Source organism: Tachyglossus aculeatus, chromosome 12, assembly GCF_015852505.1.
Source record: "Tachyglossus aculeatus isolate mTacAcu1 chromosome 12, mTacAcu1.pri, whole genome shotgun sequence".
Lineage (NCBI taxonomy): Eukaryota > Metazoa > Chordata > Mammalia > Monotremata > Tachyglossidae > Tachyglossus > Tachyglossus aculeatus.
This window is the reverse complement of record NC_052077.1, coordinates 21,907,096-21,933,127: the sequence shown is the minus strand read 5'-3', so window position 1 is coordinate 21,933,127 and position 26,032 is coordinate 21,907,096. Positions and strand designations below refer to the sequence as shown.

Here is a 26,032-nt window from a genome sequence, read left to right as displayed (position 1 = left end):
GACTGTGAGCCCACTGTTGGGTAGGGACTGTCTCCATATGTTGCCAACTTGGACTTCCCAAGCGCTCAGGACAGTGCTCCGCACACAGTAAGCGCTCAATAAATATGATTGATTTTGTACGGATATATTATTCTATTTATTGATTTATTTTACTTGTACATATCTATTCTATTAATTTTATTAATATGTTTGGTTTTGTCGTCTGTCTCCCCCTTCTAGACTGTGAGCCCACTGTTGGGTAGGGACTGTCTCTCTATGTTGCCAACTTGGATTTCCCAAGCGCTCAGGACAGTGCTCCGCACACAGTAAGCGCTCAATAAATATGATTGATTGATTTTGTACGGATATATTATTCTATTTATTGATTTATTTTACTTGTACATATCTATTCTATTAATTTTGTTAATATGTTTGGTTTTGTCGTCTGTCTCCCCCTTCTAGGCTGTGAGCCCACTGTTGGGTAGGGACTGTCTCTCTATGTTGCCAACTTGGACTTCCCAAGCGCTTAGTCCAGTGCTGTGCACACAATAAGTGCTCAATAAATACGATTGATTGATTGATTGATTGATCTATTCTATTGATTTTATTTTGTTAATATGTTTGGTTTTGTCCTCTGTCTCCCCCTTCTAGCCTGTGAGCCCGCTGTTGGGTAGGGACCATCTCTCAATGCTGCCAACTTGGACTTCCCAAGCGCTTAGCCCAGTGCTCTGCACACAGTAAGTGCTCAATAAATTTGATTGATTGATTTGTACGGATTTATTACTCTATTGATTTATTTTACTTGTACATATCTATTCTATTAATTTTATTAATATGTTTGGTTTTGTTCTCCATCTCCCCCTTCTAGACTGTGAGCCCACTGTTGGGTAGGGACTGTCTCCATATGTTGCCAACTTGGGCTTCCCAAGCGCTTAGCCCAGTGCTCCGCACACAGTAAGCGCTCAATAAATATGATTGATTGATTTTGTAGGGATATATTATTCTATTTATTGATTTATTTTACTTGTACATATCTATTCTATTAATTTTGTTAATATGTTTGGTTTTGTCGTCTGTCTCCCCCTTCTAGACTGTGAGTTGGGTAGGGACTGTCTCCATATGTTGCCAACTTGGACTTCCCAAGCGCTTAGCCCAGTGCTCCGCGCACAGTGAGCGCTCAATAAATACGACTGATTGATTGATTGCCGCCCAGTGGAGTGCAAGGAGGGGTCGGAAATCGTCTCCGCCTCTTTCTCCTCCTCCTCTTTCTCCTCCTCCTGCTTCTGGCCGCCCCGCCGGCCGCAGTCGGGAGCGGTGGGTCGGTGGGCCGGTGCCTCCCCCTGCGGCCCCCTTTCCCGCCCAGCATGGGGGCACGTGGCTCCTAAGCGCTTAGCACAGTGCTCTGCACACGGTGAGCGCTCAGTAAATAGGACTGATTGATTGATTCTTCGAGCCGGTGCCCCATGGCTGAAGCCCGGAGGCTGGACGAAGAAGAGGAGGCCCCGCGCCCAGCCAGGAGTCGGCCGCACTCCTGCCACCCAGGCCCGGGTAAGACGCTCGGGCCCCGGGGCCCCGACGCCACCCCACATTTGCCTAGGAAACTTTCCCTCTGAACACCGTAAAACTGTATCATAACGCTCAGTACAGTGTCCGGTGTCCGCCATCACCCCCACCTCCCCGCCGCCACCCCAGATTTGCTTAGGAAACTTTCCCTCTGAACCCTGTAGAACTGTATTATAATAATCACGATGGCATTTATTCAGCGCTTACCATGTGCAAAGCACTGTTCTAAGCGTTTAGTACAGTGGTCCGCCGCCACCCCAGATTTGCAGGGCCCTTTTAGGAAAGTTTCCCTCTGAACACTGTAGAACTGTATCATAACGCTCAGTACAGTGTCCGGTGCCCGCCATCACCCCCAGCTCCCCAGCCGCCACCCCAGATTTGCTTAGGAAACTTTCCCTCTGAACCCCGTAGAACTGTATCATAATAATCACGATGGCATTTATTCAGCGCTTACCATGTGCAAAGCACTGTTCTAAGCGTTTAGTACAGTGTACGGTGTCCACCGCCACCCCAGAATTGCAGGTGCCTTTTAGGAAACTTTCCCTCTGAACACCGTAGAACTGTATCATAATAATCACGATGGCATTTATTCAGCGCTTACCATGTGCAAAGCACTGTTCTAAGCGTTTAGTACAGTGTACGGTGTCCACCGCCACCCCAGATTTGCAGGTGCCTTTTAGGAAAGTTTCCCTCGGAACACCGTAGAACTGTATCATAACGCTCAGTACAGTGTACGGTGTCCGCCATCACCCCCAGCTCCGCCGCCACCCCAGATTTGCTTAGGAAAGTTTCCCTCTGAACACCGTAGAACTGTATCACAACGCTCAGTACAGTGTACAGTGGCCGCCATCACCCCCAGCTCCGCCGCCACCCCAGATTTGCTTAGGAAAGTTTCCCTCTGAACACCGTAGAACTGTATCACAACGCTCAGTACAGTGTACAGTGGCCGCCATCACCCCCAGCTCCGCCGCCACCCCAGATTTGCTTAGGAAACTTTCCCTCTGAACACCGTAGAACTGTATCATAACGCTTAGTACAGTGTACGGTGTCCGCCGCCACCCCAGATTTGCTTAGGAAAGTTTCCCTCTGAACACCGTAGAACTGTATCATAACGCTCAGTACAGTGTACAGTGGCCGCCATCACCCCCAGCTCCGCCGCCACCCCAGATTTGCTTAGGAAACTTTCCCTCTGAACACCGTAGAACTGTATCATAATGCTCAGTACAGTGTATGGTGTCCTCCATCCCTCCAGATTTGCTTAGGAAAGTTTCCCTCTGAACACCGTAGAACTGTATCATAAGGCTTAGTACAGTGTACAGTGTCCACCATCACCCCCAGTTCCACCGCCACCCCACATTTGTCTAGGAAAGTTTCCCTCTGAACACCGTAGAACTGTATCATAATGCTCAGTACAGTGTCCGGTGGCCGCCATCACCCCCAGCTCCCCAGCCGCCACCCCAGATTTGCTTAGGAAACTTTCCCTCTGAGCACTGTAGAACTGTATCATAATAATCACGATGGCATTTATTCAGCGCTTACCATGTGCAAAGCACTGTTCTTAGCGTTTAGTACAGTGTACGGTGTCCACCGCCACCCCAGATTTGCAGGTGCCTTTTAGGAAAGTTTCCCTCGGAACACCGTAGAACTGTATCATAACGCTCAGTACAGTGTACGGTGTCCGCCATCACCCCCAGCTCCGCCGCCACACCAGATTTGGTTAGGAAACTTTCCCTCTGAACACCGTAGAACTGTATCACAACGCTCAGTACAGTGCACGGTGTCTGCCATCACCCCAGATTTGCTTAGGAAACTTTCCCTCTGAACACCGTAGAACTGTATCATAATAATCACGATGGCATTTATTCAGCGCTTACCATGTGCAAAGCACTGTTCTAAGCGCTTAGTACAGTGTACGGGGTCCACCGCCACCCCAGATTTGCAGGTGCCTTTTAGGAAAGTTTCCCTCGGAACACCGTAGAACTGTATCATAACGCTTAGTACAGTGTATGGTGTCCTCCATCCCCCCAGATTTGCTTAGGAAAGTTTCCCTCTGAACACCGTAGAACTGTGTCATAAGGCTTAGTACAGTGTACAGTGTCCACCATCACCCCCAGCTGCGCCGCCACCCCACATTTGCCTAGGAAACTTTCCCTCCGAACACCGTAGAACTGTATCATAACGCTCAGTACAGTGTCCGGTGTCCGCCATCACCCCCAGCTCCCCAGCCGCCACCCCAGATTTGCTTAGGAAACTTTCCCTCTGAACCCCGTAGAACTGTATCATAATAATAACGATGGCATTTATTCAGCGCTTACCATGTGCAAAGCACTGTTCTAAGCGTTTAGTACAGTGTACGGTGTCCACCGCCACCCCAGATTTGCAGGTGCCTTTTAGGAAAGTTTCCGTCTGAACACTGTAGAACTGTATCATAACGCTCAGTACAGTGTCCAGTGTCCGCCATCACCCCCAGCTCCGCCGCCACCCCAGATTTGCTTAGGAAACTTTCCCTCTGAACCCTGTAGAACTGTATCATAATAATCACGATGGCATTTATTCAGCACTTACCATGTGCAAAGCACTGTTCTAAGCGCTTAGTACAGTGTACGGGGTCCACCACCACCCCAGATTTGCAGGTGCCTTTTAGGAAACTTTTCCTCGGAACACCGTAGAACTGTCATAACGCTTAGTACAGTGTACGGTGTCCGCCGCCACCCCAGATTTGCTTAAGAAACTTTCCCTCTGAACACGGTAGAACTGTATCATAACGCTCAGTACAGTGTACGGTGTCCGCCATCACCCCCAGCTCCGCCGCCACCCCAGATTTGCTTAGGAAACTTTCCCTCTGAACACGGTAGAACTGTATCATAACTCTCAGTACAGTGTACGGTGTCCGCCATCACCCCCAGCTCCGCCGCCACCCCAGATTTGCTTAGGAAACTTTCCCTCTGAACACCGTAGAACTGTATCATAACGCTCAGTACAGTGTATGGTGTCTGCCATCACCCCAGATTTGCTTAGGAAACTTTCCCTCTGAACACTGTAGAACTGTATCATAATAATCACGATGGCATTTATTCAGCGCTTACGGTGTGCAAAGCATTGTTCTAAGCGCTTAGTACAGTGTACGGGGCCGCCGCCACCCCAGATTTGAAGGTGCCTTTTAGGAAACTTTCCCTCGGAACACCGTAGAACTGTATCATAACGCTCAGTACAGCGTACAGTGGCCGCCATCACCCCCAGTTCCGCTGCCACCCCAGGTTTGCTTAGGAAACTTTCCCTCTGAACACTGTAGAACTGTTATCATAATAATCACGATGGCATTTATTCAGCGCTTACCATGTGCAAAGCATTGTTCTAAGTGCTTAGTACAGTGTACGGGGTCTGCCGCCACCCCAGATTTGCAGGTGCCTTTTAGGAAGCTTTCCCTCGGAACAACGTAGAACTGTGTCATAACGCTTAGTACAGTGTACAGGGTCTGCCGCCACCCCAGATTTGCAGGTGCCTTTTAGGAAACTTTCCCTTGGAACAACATAGAACTGTGTCATAACGCTCAGTACAGTGTATGGTGGCCGCCATCACCCCTAGCTCCGCCTCCAGCCCAGATTTGCTTAGGAAAGTTTCCCTCGGAACACCGTAGAACTGTATCATCACGCTCAGTGCAGTGTACGGTGGCCGCCATCACCCCAGATTTGCTTAGGAAACTTTCCCTCGGAACACCGTAGAACTGTATCATAATAATCATGATGGCATTTATTCAGCGCTTACCATGTGCAAAGCACTGTTCTAAGCATTTAGTACAGTGTACGGTGTCTGCCGCCACCCCAGATTTGCAGGTGCCTTTTAGGAAACTTCCCCTCGGAACACCGTAGAACTGTATCATAATAATAATGATGGCATTTACTAAGCGTTTACCATGTGCAAAGCACTGTTCTAAGCGCTTAGTACAGTGTATGGGGTCCACCGCCACCCCAGATTTGCAGGTGCCTTTTAGGAAACTTTCCCTCAGAACACCGTAGAACTATATCATAACGCTCAGCTCAGTACAGTGTCCGGTGGCCGCCATCACTCCCGGCTCCGCCGCCACCCCAGATTTGCTTAGGAAACTTTCCCTCTGAGCACCGTAGAACTGTATCATAATAATCACGATGGCATTTATTCAGCGCTTACCATGTGCAAAGCACTGTTCTTAGCGCTTAGTACAGTGTACGGGGGCTGCCGCCACCCCAGATTTGCAGGTGCCTTTTAGGAAACTTCCCCTTGGAACACTGTAGAACTGTATCATAACGCTTAGTACAGTGTACGGGGTCCGCCGCCACCCCAGATTTGCTTAGGAAAGTTTCCCTCGGAACACCGTAGAACTGTATCGTAACGCTCAGTACTGTGTACGGTGACCGCCATCACCCCCAGCTCCACCGCCACCCCAGATTTGCTTAGGAAGCTTTCCCTCTTAACACTGTAGAACTGTATCATAATAATCATGATGGCATTTATTAAGCGCTTACCATGTGCAAAGCACTGTTCTAAGTGCTTAGTACAGTGTACGGGGTCTGCCGCCACCCCAGATTTGCAGGTGCCTTTTAGGAAACTTTCCCTTGGAACACCGTAGAACTGTGTCATAACAGTACAGTGTACGGGAGCCGCCGCCACCCCAGATTTGCAGGTGCCTTTTAGTAAACTTTCCTTCGGAACACCGTAGAACTGTATCATAATGCTCAGTACAGTGTACGGTGTCCGCCATCACCCCCAGCTCCGCCTCCAGCCCAGATTTGCTTAGGAAACTTTCCCTCTGAACACCATAGAACTGTGTCATAACGCTCAGTACAGTGTACAGTGTCTGCCATCCCCCCAGATTTGCTTAGGAAAGTTTCCCTCTGAACACCGTAGAACTGTATCATAATGCTTAGTACAGTGTACAGTGCCCACCATCACCCCCAGCTCCGCCGCCACCCCAGATTTGCTTATGAAACTTTCCCTCGGACCACCGTAGAACTGTATCATAACGCTCAGTACAGTGTACGGTGGCCACCATCACGCCCAGCTCCGCCGCCACCCCAGATTTGCTTAGGAAACTTTCCCTCTGAACACTATAGAACTGTATCATAATAATCACGATGACATTTATTCAGCGCTTACCATGTGCAAAGCACTGCTCTAAGCGCTTAGTACAGTGTACGGGGTCCGCCGCCACCCCAGATTTGCAGGTGCCTTTTAGGAAACTTTCCCTCGGAACACCGTAGAACTGTATCACAACGCTTAGTACAGTTTACGGTGTCCGCCATCACCCCCAGTTCCGCCGCCACCCCAGATTTGCTTAGGAAACTTTCCCTCTGAACACCGTAGAACTGTATCATAATAATAATGATGGCATTTATTAAGCGCTTACCATGTGCAAAGCACTGTTCTAAGCGCTTAGTACAGTGTACGGTGTCCGACGCCACCCCAGATTTACAGGTGCCTTTTAGGAAACTTTCCCTCGGAACACCGTAGAACTGTATCATAACGCTTAGTACGGTGTCCGCCTCCACCCCAGATTTGCTTAGGAAACTTTCCCTCTGAACACCGTAGAACTGTGTCCTAACGCTTAGTACAGTGTACGGAGTCCGCCGCCACCCCAGATTTGCTTAGGAATCTTTCCCTGTGAACACCGTAGAACTGTGTCATAACGCTTAGTACAGTGTATGGTGTCCGCCGCCACCCCAGATTTGCAGGTGCCTTTTAGGAAACTTTCCCTCGGAACACCGTAGAACTGTATCATAACGCTCAGTACAGTGTACGGTGTCTGCCATCACCCCCAGCTCCGCCGCCACCCCAGATTTGCTTAGGAAACTTTCCCTCTGAACACTGTAGAACTGTATCATAATAATAACGATGGCATTTATTAAGCACTTACCACGTGCAAAGCACCGTTCTAAGCGCTTAGTACAGTGTACGGTGTCCACCACCACCCCAGATTTGCAGGTGCCTTTTAGGAAACTTTCCCTCGGAATACCGTAGACCTGTATAATAACACTCAGTACAGTGTACGGTGTCTGCCATCACCCCCAGCTCCACCGCCACCCCAGATTTGCTTAGGAAAGTTTCCCTCTGAACACCGTAGAACTGTATCATAACGCTCAGTACAGTGTACGGTGGCCGCCATCACCCCAGATTTGCTTAGGAAAGTTTCCCTCTGAACACCGTAGAACTGTATCATAACGCTCAGTACAGTGTACGGTGGCCGCCATCACCCCAGATTTGCTTAGGAAAGTTTCCCTCTGAACACCGTAGAACTGTATCATAACGCTTAGTACAGTGTACAGGGTCCGCCATCACCCCCAGCTCCGCCGCCACCCCAGATTTGCTTAGGAAACTTTCCCTCTGAACACCGTAGAACTGCATCATAACACTCAGTACAGTGTATGGTGGCCGCCATCACCCCCAGCTCTGCCGCCACCCCAGATTTGCTTAGGAAACTTTCCCTCTGAACACCATAGAACTGTATCATAATGCTCAGTACAGTGTATGGTGTCCGCCATCAACCCCAGCTCCGCCGCCACCCCAGATTTGCAGGTGCCTTTTAGGAAACTTTCCCTCTTAACACCGTAGAACTGTATCATAACGCTTAGTACAGTGTATGGTGCTCTGCACGCAGTAAGCGCCCAAAAAATACGATTGAATGAATGCATTCCCCTGGCCTGGAATGCCCTCCCTCCGCACATCCACCAAGCTAGGTCTCTTCCTCCCTTCAAATCCCTACTGAGAGCTCACCTCCTCCAGGAGGCCTTCCCAGACTGAGCCCCCTCCTTCCTCTTCCCCTCCCCACAGCACATGTGCATATGTTTGTATGTATTTATTACCCTATTTGTTTTATTTGTACATATTCTATTTATTTTATTTTGTTAATATGTTTTGTTGTCTATCTCCCCCTTCTAGACTATGAGCCCGCTGTTAGGAAGGGACCGTCTCTATATGTTGCCAACTTGTACTTCCCAAGCGCCTAGTACAGGGCTCTGCATCATCATCATCAATCGTATTTATTGAGCGCTTACTGTGTGCAGAGCACTGTACTAAGCGCTTAGTACACACACAGTAAGCACACAGTACACAGTACTGCACACAGTAAGCGCTCAATAAATACGATTGAATGAATGAACGCTCTGGATCGAACGCAAACTTTACCTCTCCCCTACTCCCCCGCTCTCTCTACATCGTTTTGGTAGCTTTTATTGTTGCAATGAACGCCTTATCGCCTGGTGAGTCAGAGGCCGGGGCGATCAACCCTCGGAAATGCTTGCAGAAAGTTTGGCCAGGGCCAACGGTCAAGGTTAGTAGCCCTCCTCACCCTGGCCCCGGGACCCTCCAACGTTTCATTAGCTCCCAGCGCAACTTGGACGAGGTTTGCAAACGTTATTTTGGGAAATTGTCCCCCCCTCTTCTTTTTCAGCCCCTTCCACACCATGGCCCTGGGCTGAAGGCCTTCTCCCACGTTTGTGGTATGCGTGCTACAAACCTGCTCCTTAATACCACGTGTCCAGAAGTTTATAACTTCTTTCCCAGCGAGAGGATGTTGAACTTTTCAAGAGAGGGGATTCCCAATCCTCTTTCTCTCCCCCGCCCTTTATCGCCTTGAATGTTTTCATGAGAATCTTGTCCTCGAAGCATAGGAAGCAATCATCCCAAGGCCTCGTCAGGGCCTGCTTGAAAGCCTCCACTGGACCTGCTTCCAGGGCCTCACGCAGGTGAATCCAGATCAATCAGTCGTATTTATTCGGTGCTTACTTTCTGCAGAGCACTCAGTCGCGTTTCTTGATTGCTTACTGTGTGCAGAGCACCATAATGAGCGCTTGGGAGAGTACAATATCACAGAGTTAGGAGATGTGTTCCCTGCCCGCATTGAGTAGCTCATCCTCCATGTATTGACTCTGGATCTGAAATATGGATTGGGCATGTATTTTTGGGTAAAATAGTGCAAGATTGATTTTATAAACATGTGTGAAGAGAATGACCTGAAATGCCAGCAATTTCAATATTTATTTTTTCTCCGGGGGTGAAATAAGAATTATATGCCATAAACCCAAACCCTTCAAGTAAGGTGATAAGTAGGAGAGAGTGACAACTTAAAAGCTAGAAGGTGATAAAATTTGTTTTCAAATGCCTCTCAAGTTTGTTCACAAAAGTTGCAGAGGTGAATAGTTTTTGTGAGTAGATGTAGATCCACAGCTCTTCTCTGCCCCAGAAGTTTTGTTTTTGGTTTTTTTATTTTGGATATTTGTAATGAAGAGGAAACTCATTGATCTGTGAGTCTCATGAAGTTAGTAGTATATCAAAAAGAAAAACAAATCAGAGAAAGGCATGAGAACAAAAGAGGAATGGGGAAACAAAAAATTCCCCAAAAGAAAAAAAAAGTTAGAGAGACTGCAAGCAGGGTTACTGAACCAAGTGAAAAAGCAGTATTATCCTGTTTTCAGTTGGTGTCTACCTCCCCTGCTAAATTGTAACATCTTTGAGGACAGGATCACACTACAATAATTATAATTTGTGGTATTTGTTAAGCGCTTACTATGTGCCAGGCACTGTACTAATCACTGGGATGGATACAGGCAAATCGGGTTGGACACAGTCCCTGTCCCACATAGGGCTCAGAGCCTTAATAGAACTATGTTGTATTCTTCCAATCTATCTTCACAAGGAACTGTATCATAAATGATCTTGATTGAATGCAAGCATTGCTGTCCTCTCTTTACATTCATTCATTCAGTCGTATTTATTAAGTGCTTACTGTGTGCAGAGCACTGTACTAAGCGCTTGGGAAGTACAAGTTGGCAACATATAGAGACGGTCCCTACCCAGCAGTGGGCTCACAAGTCTTTACATCATTTTAGTAATTTATTAGTTGTATCTGTGACCCTCAGGATAATTAGAAAGTATCAATATTTATTTTAATATGTCTCTCTTTTGCAAAGGGCAGTGGGAAAAATTTAAAGAATAGGATATGAGCCCTGCCTTCAAGAAACTTATAGGCCCATGGAGGAGATAGAAAAATAAATCTGGTTGAAATGCAGCCAGGATAAAACTGGAGTCCAATTAATCAAACTAGGCTTGAGATGATCTGAGAGCGACAGGTACTTAAGAGTTAATGGATAGACATCATGCACATGCAGGAAATACATTTTTAATAGATTTAAAGCTTTGGTGGAAACTGATATAGGTTGGAATCAATCAGTCATATTTAATTGAGCGTTTTCTGTGTGCAGAACACTATACTAAGCACTTTGGTCGAGTACAGTATATCAAAGTTGGTAGAAACATTCCCTGCCCACAACAAGCTAACAGTCAAGAGGGGAAGAGGGAAGGAAAGTCGTGGGGGAAATTAATAGTGAATAAGTTTGAATAATATTGTGCTATTAAGTGCTTACAATGTGCCAAACTCAGTTCTAAGCACTGGGTAGGTACAAGATAAATGGGCCAGACACAGTCTCCGTCCCATCTGGGGCTCACAGTCTAAGCAGGAAAGCAAGCAGGTAGTTAAGCCCCCAATATATAGATGAGGAAACTGAGGCACAAGGAAGTTAGGCAACTTGCCCATGGTCACCCAGCAGGCAAGCGTCAGAGCCGGGATTAGAACCCAGGTCCTCTGAATCTCAGGCCCTTCCTCTTTCCACTAGGCCACTCTGCTTCTGAGCAGAGGAGCAGACTGAGGTGTGGAAGAAGGGGGCAGGTTATTTCTGGGGAGCCAGTAGATCAACATGGTGACAATGACAAATGACAATGGAGAGTTACTGACGGCCTTGATCTGATCAATATAAATGAGAGTGATTCTTACTGTTACAACAATCTGCAAGAAAGCCTTTTAAATAATCCAGATGGAAGGTAATTAGGCATCTGGTTGTGAAATTGGAGAGGAAGAGGGAACTGTGAAAAATGGTACTCTCGATAGTGGGGGAAGATGCGGAGGCAGAGTAAAAATATATAGCACATTTATTTTTTCTGTTGTGGAAGTGCCCCAGCAGCTCCAGAATTTCCAAGGCTGTGTCATTTTTGGTTCTTTTTGGGATTTAGAGACTTGATAATTCTGGTGCTATGGGGCATCTGAAGCTGTGTTTTACCAAGTATTCAGCCTAGTATATGATGTGCAGTAGCATATTTGTATCTCCCCCCTGCCCCCCCCAAGAAAAAGGATCCGAGTGTTATTGGGATGGGAGGTCTCGAGATTGAAAAGAACTGCAATGTTTGACATAAACTCACCTAGAATTAGTTTCTCAAACCACTGAGAACTATGCCCTTCTTTTTGCACATTGTATGCATCACATTCCTTAAAGCTTGCTTGAGCATTTGTTGTATTTGTAGTTGATTATACTTTCTTTGAGGGTGTCTGCTTAAATAAATGGTTGCCATTGTGAATCTGTTTTTGCAATTAGAATTTTAATAATTCTCTCTCCTCTCAAACTTTAACATGTACGCGCAGAAGTAGAAGACTGTGATCTGGCAGTATAAATGCTAGACGGACTAAATTAGGCATTGTTAGAAACACTTCTGGGCCTCCAGAAGAATTTTAGTGTTTAAATAGTACCTTACACAATATTTTAGAAAGGTACATAATTTATTGCTAGGCAGAGTAAAGGTAGTCTCATGAAGATTATTGGCACTGGTAACATCAGGAGTCATCTGCCCATGTCTCTCCACTCCTCAGAAGCTTCCAGTATTATGTTAGCAACTTGTACTTCCCAAGCGCTTAGTACAGTGCTCTGCACAAAGTAAGCGCTCAATAAATATGATTGATTGATTGATTCCAGTGGCTATCAGTTCATCTGTGCATCAGACTCCTGACCATTGCCTTTCAGATATGCCCTCTGTTGTGTGCCTCTTCCCTATCCACTCTCTTCTCCCACTCCACCCCAGCTTGTACTTTGTTCCACTCAAGCTGACCTCACTGTGCCCCATTCTCAACTATTCTCCCTCTGACCCTTAGCTCACACCCTTCTCTTTGCGTGAAACTCTTATCTCCTTCAAAATATGCCATACTGCAAGTCTGCAACACACAGGGACTGATGCTCTGGGTGTCTGTAGGAGGGCCCCCCGATCAGCCATCTCACATGCCCATCGCAGTTATGCCAGAGATGGGGTTAATAACTGAAGAGCATCCAACAATGCAAATTGGCTGAATGGAGGCCAGAGTTGTTTTTCAGCCACTTCTCACTCTTAAAAGTGAGCAGCTTACCTTGGCTTAGTAGACTGGAGGTACACGCAGCTTCCAGCAGATTTCATGTAAATTATTGGCTTAGTGAAAACTTGTTCCTCAAGCTCAAATTGTTCTGTTTTCAGCCCTGGCTCTCAAGTTCTCAGGCACATGAACTTTTTCAGCCACATTGCACCACTGCTTTAACAGCTTGGAAAATTTAGCAGGCTCAAGTGTAATTTCAGGAGTTACTTAGATGCTGAGAAAGTATCAGGTTCTTTGTGAAACTGGCAAATCCCTCCAGAGAAGACCTGAGGCAGATTTGTTATCTCATTTGTAGTTGAAGCTAGTAGAAGAATTAGGGGTGCTTGGGGTCACTGTTTTCAGGAGGTATTTGCAAGAATTATTTTTGTTTCTGTCGAAGTGTAATGAGTTTGATGTTGTTCCTCCGAGAGCTAAGTACACAGCAGCAACTCGGCAGGAAAGGTGTAGGGATTTCACTTGGCTAATACCCTTTAGTGTTCTAGGGATCGATTGCCACAATTTCTGTGCTATCCATATTGTCTTGGAAATGGTGTGGGATTAACAATTTGGATCTAATAGGATTTGCAGGCATCCAGCTCCCCGGAAGCTTTATTAAAAATTAAGTGGATCATGGAGTTACTCTAATCAGTCCATGGAGCAGGGCCATTGGTTCTCTGGCCTTCTACGTCGCAAACCGGCTGAATGCAGCTCTGGTCGGTGTGGGAGTCAGGAAGAGCGCTGGCCTTTGGGGAGGGACTGAATGTGCCGAGGAGCTTTCCCAGTGTAGGAGCCCTTCAAGCCAGACCTTATATTAATGTCTGTCTCCCTCTAGACTGTAAGCTCATTGTGGACAGGGAACGTATCTGCCAACTCTGTTGTATTCTCCCAAGCACTTCGTACAGTGCTCTGCACGCAGTAAATGCTTAATAAATACTGATGATGATAATGGAATTTCCCTCCCTCTCCACGTATACGAGACTACTACTATGTCCACCCTGAAAGCCTTATTAAAGTTACATCTCCTCCAAGAGGACTTCCCCAATTAAGCCCCCCACCCTTTTCAATCAATCAGTCATATTTATTGAGCGCTTACTGTGTGCAGAGCACTGTACTAAGCCCTTTTCCCCACTTTCCTCTCCTTTCTACGTTGTCTGTACCCTTGGAACTGTGCCCTTTGGGGACTTGGTATTCACCTCACCCTCAGTTCCACATCACTTATGTAAATATCTGTATTTTAGACTGTCTGTCTCTCCCCCCAGACTGTAAGCTCCCTGTGAGCAGAGAATGATTGTACCAACTCTATTGTATTGTATTTTCCCAAGCACTTAGTCCAGTGCTCTGTATACAGCAAGGGCTCAATAAATGCCATCAATTGGGAAGAACTCTGCTTGAATAGTTTTTTTTTTTTATGGTATTTGTCAAGCTCTTACTACTTGCTAGGCACTGTACTAAGTGCTGGGGAGATACGAGCTAATTAGGTTGGACACAGTCCCAGTGCCACATAATGCTCACAGTATTAATCCCCATTTTACAGATGAGGTAAATGAGGCACAGAGAAGGTAAGTGACTTGCCCAAGGTCACACAGCAGGCAAGTGGCAGATCAAGGATTAGAACTTGGGTCCTTCTGACTCCCAAGCCCCTTCTCTTAACACTAGGTCTTGCTGCTTCTTTATTCATTGCTCTTGTCTGATGGGTTACATTGGGCAAGTCGCTTAACTTCTCTGTGCCTCAGTTAACTCTTCTGTAAAATGTAGATTGAGACCGTGAACCCTATATGAGACAGGGGCTATGTCCAACCTGATTATCGTATATCTACCCCAGCACTGGTACAGAGCTTGGCACATAGGAAGTGCTTAACAAGTATCATTTAAAAAAAAAATTGCCATGGAGCTGGAAACGTTCCCAACTCTTCCCACTGATGTAATGCTTCATTACTTCTTGCAGTGACACTCAAGTCAGGTCTTGGTGAACCGTCCAGGACCTGAAAAAGGACAGTGTCGGGTGTGACCTACTAGGTGAAATTCAGTTGGGTTGTATGACGGGCAAATTTTAGAATGCATAGACTCATACTTTAATGTAATACTTAATACTTGACAGTTGGTAAAGTCACTAATGTTAGAAACTCCTTTCTGTCCCGCTCCCCTTCGTACCTTTGTCTTTTTCCCTTCCTTATAGGTATGCATCCAACATTTTTTCTGTATGGTTTTGGTAGCATTTTAAACCGTATATTCTGAATATATTTTTCAGACTTCATAAATTAGAGCATCTTGAGTGTGCTGTCAGCAATTTGAGATTTCATATTTATCATAAGTATTTCATTGGGTGGTGGACTTTACAGTAAAATTTGTTCTGTTTCACAACCCTGGAAAGAATGAAGACTTTCTAATCCAATTGGGAGCACTGTCAGCCACAAGTAGCTGGAATAAATACAAAACTGGTCCTTGGTGACACTTTTGATAATTCAGGTGCAAAGTTGGGTGACTTGGAACAAGTTGAGAAGCTGAAAACCTCCAAAGAAAAAGTCACAGTGGGATAGTGAATCAGAGACTGACAGGAAATAGGTTCTGGTGGAAAGGACCTATCTGACCTTAACTCTGAAAACCCACTGTAGGTAGTTTAGCACCATTAACTTTGATTCCTATCTTGCCCTCAGTTCTGTGAGTTGGTGGAGTGAGGGTAGAAGTGGGCAGAGGAGTCTAACCTTAGAATCTTGACCTTCTCCTTCACCTGTCTTGGATTTCACTTATTTCCATTTTTTAAAATTTCCCCTTGCCCCCTTCCCCTTTCTCCATTTATCTGAATAATAGAGTTGTACGAAATGTCCACATTGCTGCTTCACTGATCAGGATCCCATTGCATTCATCTTGTGCCTACCCCAGCTTTGGAGGGCAGGGAGAAAAAGGGTGGCATCGATTATGGAATAAGTAAGGTGGAATTTGGAAGGGATGGCAGGAAAACAAGCCCAATACTTTGTTCACTTCCCTAAACATTACTTTGACCTGTAATAAAATTGTTAATATCGTGGCATAAACACCAGACTTTGTTTTCCATGGTTCTTGATCTGTGAGTTCTAATTCCAGTGACCAAGTGTTCTTTTTTTCTAGTAGTAGCAATTCGAGGAACCATGCCCCTCTCTAGTTTGACATTTCTAAAATAATCCAATGAGCAAAGCCAAAGTTGTATTTCGAGCATCTATAGAAACAAGAAATGCCTTGGTGGAGAATTATCAACAAAGGCCTCAGTGCACCGTTGGCCTTCTTGACCCTTCATCTCAAGAAGAAAGATTCATTTTCTAAGGTGTGAGAACAGAAAAGTCATTTTGAGGCACAAATTCCTGTGTTCTTTGCCGTGGGGATTTTCATTTCAATTATTTTCTTCTCCCAGAATCTTGTTCCCTTAGCATACGACATTTACTCTCATCCTCTGTTCTCCAAGATTGTGATAATGGCAGTATTTATACCCTGTCTGGCAAGAGCCAAAGGTAGAATCGGAGAAATCTTGATCTGCTTCCTTTTGTGCTGAGTAATCACACGCAGGAAGATTTTGTGATTTTGCTCCAAGGAGCAACACCTCAAGATAAATTGGACAGTCATCTTTGTTTACTTCAGATTTCTACCAGGAAGCCAAATGCAGTGATTTTGTAGTAACTGGAAGTTTTCTACTCCTGGTACATTAGTGAAAAAGTGGCAACCTGGTTTTGAGAGACCATGAAGTGAACATGCTTTCCTTTTCACTGAAATGACCGCTTCTCAAGTTGAAGCTCTTACCTAGATTACTTTCAGCCCCTTCAGAGGTCTCCCTTCCTCCGGCCTCTCCGTTCTTCATTCATTCATTCATTCATTCAATCGTATTTATTGAGCGCTTACTGTGTGCAGAGCACTGTACTAAGCGCTTGGGAAGTACAAGTTGGCAACATATAGAGATGGTCCCTACCCAGCAATGGGCTCACAGTCTAGAATGGGGAGACAGACAACAAAACAAAACGTGTGGACAGGTGTCAAGTCATCAGAATAAATAGAAATAAAGCTAGATGCACATCATTAACAAAATAAATAGAATAGTACCAGTCAACCTACGCAAAAGCAAAGAAAAACTCCTCACTCTCAGCTTCAAGGCTCTCCATCACCTCACCCCCTCCTACCTCACCTCCCTTCTCTCCCACTACAGCCCAGCCCGCACCCTCTGCTTCTCTGCCACTAATCTCCTCACCGTGCCTCGTTCTCGCCTGTCCCGCCGTCGACCCCTGGCCCATGTCCTCCCCCTGGCCTGGAATGCCCTCCCTCTACACATCCACCAAGCTAGCTTTCTTCCTCCCTTCAAAGCCCTACTGAGAGCTCACCTCCTCTGGGAGGCCTTCCCAGATGGAGCCCCCTTTTTCCTCTCCTCCTCCCCATCCCCACTGCCGGACCTCCTTCCTTAACTATGCTCCACCTAATCTAAATGTAGATTTTCTTCCTCAACTGTAGTTCTGCTCAAATTCCTTCCCCTCCTCAAAATCCTTTAGTGGCTACCAAATTCCCTCTACATAAAACAAAATCTCTTTGCTGCTTCCTTCAAGATTCTTCACCAGCTTTCTCCTAGCTAATCTACCTTCTTCCCATCCTACTCCCTAGATCATGCTCTGTCTATTTCCCTCACTTCCAAGGGGAAGGAAGATGGAGAATCATACCGAAACAGTGTGGCCTACGGGAAAGAGCATGGGCTTGGGTGTCAGAGGACCTGGGTTCTAATTCCGGCTCTGCTAATTGCCTGCTGTGTGACCTTGAGCAAGTCATTTAACTTGCGGGTGCCTCTGTTTCCTCATCTGTAAAATGGGATTCAATACTTGTTCTCCTTCCTGTTTAGATTGTGAGCCTCATGTGAAGAGAGACTGTGTCCAACCTGATAATCTTATATCAATCAATCAATCAATCGTATTTATTGAGCGCTTACTGTGTGCAGAGCACTGTACTAAGCGCTTGGGAAGTCCAAGTTGGCAACATATAGAGACAGTCCCTACCCAACAGTGGGCTCACAGTCTAAAAGGGGGAGACAGAGAACAAAACCAAACATACTAACAAAATAAATAGAATAGATATGTGCAAGTAAAATAAATAAATCAATAAATAGAGTAATAAATATGTACAAACATATATACATATATACAGGTGCTGTGGGGAAGGGAAGGAGGTAAGATGGGGGGGGATGGATATCTACCCCAGGGCTTAGTACTTTGCTCGGCATAATGTAAGCTCTTAACAATACCACTTTATTATTGCCAGCGCACCTTTGGCCACTAGTTCTAATGTCACTGTGAGCTAAATTGACTAGCAATCAACCTGTTAAACTCACTGTGGTTAGGGACCGTGACTATTGTTCCATTGTATTCTCCCAAGTGTTTAGTACAGTGCTTTGCGCACAGTAAGCACTCAATAAATTTGATTAGGTAATTGAATGAATTCTGTAATGGTTCTCCTCCTATTTGGTGTTTGCTATGCTCTCCTTACCACTACTCTTTTCCCCCTCACTTTCTGCCTCCAGTCCCTTCCCCACCTTGTATAGGACCATAGAGCACCAAAACAAAGCCACCCTGGAAACAAGGCCTTGTATTGGGTCGTTAACCCCTCACCTTTAAAGAAAATCTGGTTATTTTGAGATTGGTTAGTAAGTATAAAGCACCCATAGGATACATCATTCTCGTTGTGCCGAAGACTAGAGAAGCAGCGTGGCTCAGTGGAAAGAACATGGGCTTTGGAGTCAGAGGTCATGGGTTCAAATCCCAGCTCCGCCACTTGTCAGCTGTGTGACTTTGGGCAAGTCACTTAACTTCACTGTGCCTCAGTTTCCTCATCTTTAAAATGGGGAGGAGGACTGTGAGCCCCCATGTGGGACGTCCTGATCATCTTGTAACCTCCCCAGCGCTTAGAACAGTGCTTTGCACGTAGTAAGCGCTTAATAAATGCCATTAAAAAAAAGACTAGACATGGCCTTGATGCAAACAGCTGACAGTCTAAAAGCAGAGACGAATGTTCTCATGATAATCGAACAATGGTATTTGTTGAGCGCTTACTATGTGCAGAGCACTGTACTAAGTGCTTGGGGCAGTACAATAGAACAGAATCTCCAAAAAAATACAGGAGTGAATTAAGGGGTGGAAGTGGAACACATAGCAGTGAAAGGATGAGGCCATAGCTGAAGCAGGGGGCTTTCAAACCGGCCTGCTAAAAGAATTGCCTTGCAAAACCCTTAGTATGAAGGGTTGATTTCATCTACATTTTCCAGAATCTACTGGGACATACTAGAAGTTTAACTTCTCTGCACATAGAGAACTCCTCCTCCACTGGGGCAGAATTTTCCTCAGAGAATTGGAGGAGGCAAGTTAAAAAATAATAGGTTTTTATGCTGTACTTATCTATCACCCCCCCCCCCCAAATTTTTAAAATTGCATTTGTTAAGCACGTACAGCGTGCCTATATGCCAGGCGCTGTACTGAGCCACAGTCCACGTTTAACATAGTGTTCACAGTCTTAATCCCCGTTGTACAGATGAGGTAACTGAGGCACAGAGAAGTGAAATGACCTGCCCAAGGTCACACAGCAGATGAGAGGCAGAGCCAGGATTAGAGCCCAGGTCCTTCTGATAGTCAGGCCCAGCCACGCTGCTTCTTTGGATCCAGCCAGAAGAAGGTACACTTGGAAATATATTTCCCTATGTCAAAGCGCTACCTTGGGTAAAAAGGAAGCCGGGAGGGGCGAATGTAGGATTATTTTAATCTATTTCATTTTTCTGCCACTTCATCCAAGCAGAGCTCTCACCTTCTCCGAGAACAGGGATCAAGTGTACAGGACAAGGCTCTGCACACAGCTGATGTTCAATAATCAATGAATCCATGGTATTTAAGTGTGCGGAGCACTGTGCTAAGCCCTTGGGAGAGTACAATAGAATTGGTAGCCATGATCCCTGCCCACCAGAAGTTTACAGTCTAATCAATGATTGATTAGATGAATAATTGAATTTTCCAGGCGCTTTCTGAAAATTTTCCACCTCCTTGAAAATTTCCACCTCTGGAGCCTCTGAGGAAATCTGCCAGTGCCCACTATCCCGCTTGAGAGAGAGCTGGTGAAAGAAGTTACTGGGGACTATAGCTTTTCAAGGTTGATACAGGTTGGGAAGAAGTCTGGGTGTTCATTCATTCATTCAGTTGCATTTATTGAGCGCTTACTGTGTGCAGAGCACTGCACTAAGCTCTTGGAAAGTATAATTCAACAGTAGAGACTATCCCTGCCCACACCAGCCCTTGCAGTCTAGAAGGGGAAGGTCGGACATCAAAACAAGTAAGCAGACATCAATATAAACAGAATTATAGATATACACATAAGTGCTGTGGGGCGGGGAGAGGGGAGAAAAGCAAAGGGAGCGAGTCGAGGTGCACGGAAGGGAGGGGGAGATGAGGAAAAGGGGGGCTTAGTCTCGGAAGGCTCCTTGGTGATTGGTGTATATGAGATGAGGAGGGAGGGCATTCCAGGCCAGAGGTAGAGAAGGGGAGAAAAGGGCAGCAAAACCTCTAGGGAAAGCACCAACCCTCCCTTTTCTGGGGGCAAGGAAGACAGAACCAAGGTCCTCGCCCCACCTTTTCCAGCTGTTGATCAACAAGGTGGAGAGACGACTTCTCCCCAGACCACAGGGCCGGAGGGGGATTTCAGGACAGTAAATCGAGGATAATTATCTTTAAGATGATTTGATCTCCCCATTTAGATGAAATCATCTTTGTTTACCTGGAATAAAAGGTGAGGACTGAAGTTTTTACTCAGTGGTTAATTTTGGACAGTGATGATTTCACAGAGTGTCAAATCTCCAGTTGCCTGGCCCCTGGACCTCATCAAGCTTAACAAATAATAATTTAGTTGCCACCTAGCCACCACCTTATACTTGAGGGCATTTGATGGTCATGGAACTTAGGTCTATTTTATTCATGAAATGTAGTGACTAAAACCACTGACTGTAATTTCATTTGAGGGCTAGAATAACTACACAAATAGGTGAAATGATGGAAAGATGGTGGTACTCATTTGACATACTCATCCTACTGTTTGAATAAAATATAGTTGGAATGACTGAGAACAGAAGCTTTTCCTCTCTTGGATCTGATTATAATACAGATAATCAATATAGCTCTCATTTTAGCTGATCATTTTTGAGAGGTTTCAGGCAGGCTTAATAGATATTCATTCTTTTATGGTATTTATGTGCTTACTATGTGTCAAGTACTGCTCTAAGTGGTGGGGTAGATACAAGTTTATCAGTTTGGACACAGTACCTGTCCCACATGGGGCTCAGAGTCTAAATTGGAGGAAGAAGGACTTAAATCCCCATTTGAGGCGCGGAGAAGTTAGCAACTTGCTCAGTGCTGCTTCTCATTCATTTGTATTCTGTGACCACAGAAAATCTCATGTTAATTAAAATACTTCAAAATGAATTTTTGAAATTATTACATTACAATTTAGAGAGTCCTCCTTTTATTCTTCGTTAGGTCCCTTGTGCCCAGGCGCTTGAGGAATAAAACCATGTGTTGATACCTTTCCCCAGATTTAAAAGCATTAACATTAACCAAATGAAATGAGGGATGTCACTTTTCAAATTTTGTATTCAAGCTATTGAAACCAGAGTTAATAAACATGAACATATGTCTTGGGGTGGTGGTGGTGGTGGTAGTAGTAGTAGTAATAATGGTATTTGTATATTTACTATTGGAATGATCTCCTTGAACGTGTCTACCACCTCTGTTGTAGTGTATTCTCCCAAATACTTATTGTTGTGCTCTGTGGAAGCAGCATAGACTAGTGGAAAGAGCATGGGCCTGGAAGTTAGAGTACCTGGGTTCTAATCCTAGTTTTGGCAATTGCTTGCTATGTGACCTTGGGGAAGTCACTTAACTTTTCTGTGTCTGTTACTTCATCTGTAAAATGGGGATTAAATATTTCATTTCCCTCCTATGTAAACTGTGAGCCTGATGCCAGGCAGAGACTGTGTCCAACCTAATAACTTGTATCTACCCCAGTGCTTAGAACATTGTTTGGCGCATAGTAGGGTCTTAACAAATATCATAAAAAGTGCTCAATAAATGCCACTGATTGATACTGAAAACAAAGCACTGACAAGCACCTGGCAAATACTCTAAAAGCCCCTGATACCTTCGTCCCTTGGATCTGTTCTCTTTGGGCATTTGATATTCACTTCACCCTCAGCCCCAGCAGACCACTTATGTATTTATATTAGTATGTATCTCCCCCTCTGAACTGTAAACTTGTGGCTAGGGAATGTGTCTACAGACTCCTTGGTATTTTACTTTCCCAAGTGCTTAGTTCAGTGCTGACACAGTAAGCGCTCAATAGATGCCACTGACCGATACCTTCCCTGCCTACAAGGAGCACTTCACTGGTGGGAAAGTTTATCTCGTGAGTTTTTTTTCCTCTTGCCATTCTTTGAAAATGATGCTATTGAAAAAACCTTACTCATGTGTGAGTAGCTGAAAAGGCTTATATTGGAGCAACAATTCCTTCCACCACACACAATGGAAAACATCCTTTGGTGAGCGGTAGTTTTTGTTGTCCCTGGCACTGTTTTTGACTTTGGCTCCCCAAGGTCAGTATCTTCCCAGAGCACAGGTCCAGGAGTCGCTTCTCTTCTGATTTGCTTCAAAAGTGAGTCATCTCTGAACAGTGTCCCTCAGTGTGACTAAAGTCTGTGCTCGGCTATGTCTCTACAGCGTTTGTTCTGTCCTCTCTGCTTATAGAGGCCCCGTTTTAGCTCACCACACAACAGCTGCTTGTGTTTCCTGCTGTAACCCATACTTTTAAAGTTTCCCCAGTGAAGCTGTTTAATGAGGAGAACTGCCCTGTTGCTGGTTGGGTGTGATCACATATCATCAGCCTCCCTTTGCCTCCCCGCTGGAGACCTTTTCAGACTGTCTGTCTGTGGTTTGGATACAAGTTTGGGCAGAAACACCCTGACAGGTAGGGGAAGGCAAAGGAGAGGTTTTTTTTTCCATGGCCCCGCCAGGCTTCCTTCCTCTCTTGCCACCCTCCTCACCTCTCCTTAATCCTCTGCCCAACTTATCCTGTCTCTGCAGTCTTCTGATTCCCTGTGGGTTGTTGAGGACTTGCCTTGGAACTGCTCATGGACTGACATCATTCCCGAAACTTGTTTGTGATCCTGTCTCTTGCCATTTGGTGGCTATCACATGATGTTGATTAAATTCCTCGAGAAGCCAGATGGTGCCTTCTGTTGTAAATTCAAGTTTCGTAGCCATTTAGAAGGTTGGCCGTTATTCAGCTGTGTAGACCTTTGACTTGACTTAGAGTTGATGTCTCGTAAACAAAACTGTCAGCTTTCTATAGGACTTGCTGATTTTCTTGATTGTGTTTCTTTGTCCATCTGTGCATAACTGGGCAGTGGTTCACGGAACTCAGGGATTGCCTCTAACTCTGTAGGTTGCCAGTGAAAATCTGTAGATGAGTGTTCAGGATGGCATATAACTTTGGTCTGTAAAGTGCTGAATCTGTAGAGGATTCAAATCTATTGAGCACTCACTTGGTACAGTGTGCTGTATTAGGCTCCTAAAAATTACAGAAAAAGTGACACATTTTCTGTCTACAAGGAGTATACTTTGAAATCTGCACGATTTCTTGTGTATGTTTCTAGGGAACGTTTTTCAGCCTACAGCCATGCTCTTATTTAATTGTGAGTCACATGAGGGGCAGAAATTAGATCTGAATTAATGGCTATGTATTCTTCCCAGATCCCAGTGGTTAGGACAGAGAGTACAGTGTAACAATATAACAGACCCATTCCCTGCTCACAAGGAGCTTACAGTCTAGAGGGGAAGACAGACATTAATATAAATAAATAAAATTACAGGTATGTACATATATGCTGTGGGGCTGGGAGGGGGGATGAATAAAGGGAGCAAGTCAGAGTGACATAGAAGGGAGTGGGAGAAGAGGAAAGGAGGGCTTAGGGAGGCCTCTTGGCAATGTGCCCTCAATAAGCCTTTGAAGGTGGGGAGAGTAAATATCGGATATGAAGAGGGAGGGTGTTCCAGGCTAGAGGCAGGATGTGGAGGAAAGGTCGGTGGTGAGATAGACGAGATAAAGTTACAGTGAGAAGGTTAGCGTTAGAAGAGCGAAGTGGGTGGACTGGATTGTAGTAGGAGAGTAGTGAGTTGAGGTAGGAGTGGGCAAAGTGATGGTAGGGAGTTCTTGGAGGTGGATGGGCAACCACTGGTGGTTCCTGAGGAGTGGGGAAACCTGGCCTGAATGTTTTTGTAGAAAAATGATCCGGCCAACAGAGTGAATTATGGACTGGAGTGGGGTTAGACAGGAGCCAGGCTGGTCAGCAAGGAGGCTGATACAATAATCAAGGCGGGATAGGATAAGTGCTTGTATATAGAATTATAACCAGATCTCATCCATTGGGCTTCCAGTGGTTCTCCCCCGAGGGTCATATCAAGTTACACGAAATAGCTGGAGGGCCCAATTATGTTTGCATAAAATTTTGCCTACTTGGCTAAAACACTGGTACAACTCTGCATACATTATGCAGCCCATTTTAAGTCTTATTATAGCTCCTGTTCCATTTGTCATTACCTTTATTGTTTTCTTCTCTGGTCTTTTCACTTCTCACTTTTCGCATCCAACTACAATCACCTTTAGTTTAGTGGAACTCAAATGGGGAATTGCAGAAGTATTGCGGAGATTTGTCACCAAGGTCTGTATTCAACCTGGCTCATAAAGGGTTTCCCTACTTTCTCTCAAGGAATTCAGTGAGCTCCATCCCTCTCTACCTATCACTTCTTGCCCCGTTTACCTCCATCTCCCCATAAAAGTGCAGAACGTACACATTTTCATGTTGGACTGAATGGTTGCCAGCAGAAGTACAAAACCTTGATTTTTAATTTTTTTATTTTTTAATGGTATTTTGTTAAGCTCTTACTAAGTACCAGGCCGTGCACTAAGCGCTGGGGTAGGTAGAAGCTTTTTATCAAGTTGGAGACAGTCCCTGCCCCACTTGGGGTTCAGTCTTATTCCCCATTTTACAGATGAGGTAACTGAGGCACAGAGAAGTTAAGTTACTTACCCAGGGTCACTCAGTAGACAAGTGGCAGAACCAAAGTTAGAACCCAGCTCCTTCTGACTCCCAGGTTTATGCTCTATCCATTAGGTCACAGTGCTTCCTTTGGAAGTTAGAATTCAGTGAAACACATGGGTGTGGATGTAAGAGTAACAGTGCAGTCTATAATCAATTCTTCAGAGAAGGGAATTATTTCCAAATTGTTCTGCTGCTTGAAAGTAGTTGAAAACGGTGTAAAAAATGAATCACTCGTTCTTGTCATTGGTGGCTCAGTAGCTAGCAGGCTGACATGTTAGAAAACTCTAAATCTCTGTCGTAGAGCCCTGACATTGAAATATTTTAATAAGCATTGGTCCTCATTCCCTCTGCTGCTGTCTTCTGAGTTTGATTTATGAGACCATTTAAATAAATAATGTTAACGGAAACTAATCTTATTGATTTGGGTGGCTCTGGTCGAGGTATGTAGGATTTATAAGTTTGGATTCTTGGTGTAGTATTTTGCTTGGAGTTTTTTTTTCCCCACAAATTTTTATTCTTATTCCTCAAGTGGAAGGTATGAATTTTTAAAGTGCAATTTTCTTCGCTATGTTGCAAAGTCATTAACTTTGCAGAAGAGGAGGAGGAGGGGAACAGGTCAGAATTCAATGATGGGAGACACATGCAGTGAAACTTTAATTGAATTTGTGTTTAAAGAAGCAGCATGGTCTAGTGGAAAGAATCCGAGCCTGGGAGTTAGATGACCTGCATTCTAATCCTGGCTGTGCCAAATGCCTGCTGTGACCTTGGATAAGTCATTTAATTTATCTGTGTCACAGTTTCTTCATCTATAAAATGGGAATTAAATACCTGTTCTCCCTCCTACTCAGACTGTAACCTCCTGTGGCTCAGGCACTCTCCAATCTGCTTAACTTGTATCTTTCCCAGCACTTAAAGTAGTGCTCAACACATAGTAAGCATTTAAGAAATACCACCGTAGTAATTATTATAGCTTTAGGTTTTATCATTTAGTGTTCAGCCAGTCAACTGGAAAGAGAGAGAATCTTCATTTCAGCAGTCAGATTTCCAAATGTCTAAGTTATGAATCTATTGGAGGAACCTGGGTTTATGGCAACCACAAACTGATTCGTAATTGAAAAGTAAGGAATGTCATTATTGTTTAGACCAGTGAGCCATGTAGCTCAGGATTCCACAAGTGTCCTCAC

General features: G+C 45.1%; 1 protein-coding gene across 1 annotated transcript in view; it reads left to right on the top strand.

Annotated features, from left to right (window-relative positions):
* The first annotated feature begins 1,316 nt into the window (after window positions 1-1,316).
* Window positions 1,317-26,032, top strand: part of SH3D19 (SH3 domain containing 19) — a 130,331-nt gene continuing 105,615 nt past the window's right edge. The window contains exon 1 of the mRNA XM_038754956.1: window positions 1,317-1,527. Coding sequence (XP_038610884.1) covers window positions 1,443-1,527 — 85 coding nt within the window. The 5' untranslated portion in view covers window positions 1,317-1,442. The remainder of the gene's footprint in view (window positions 1,528-26,032) is intronic.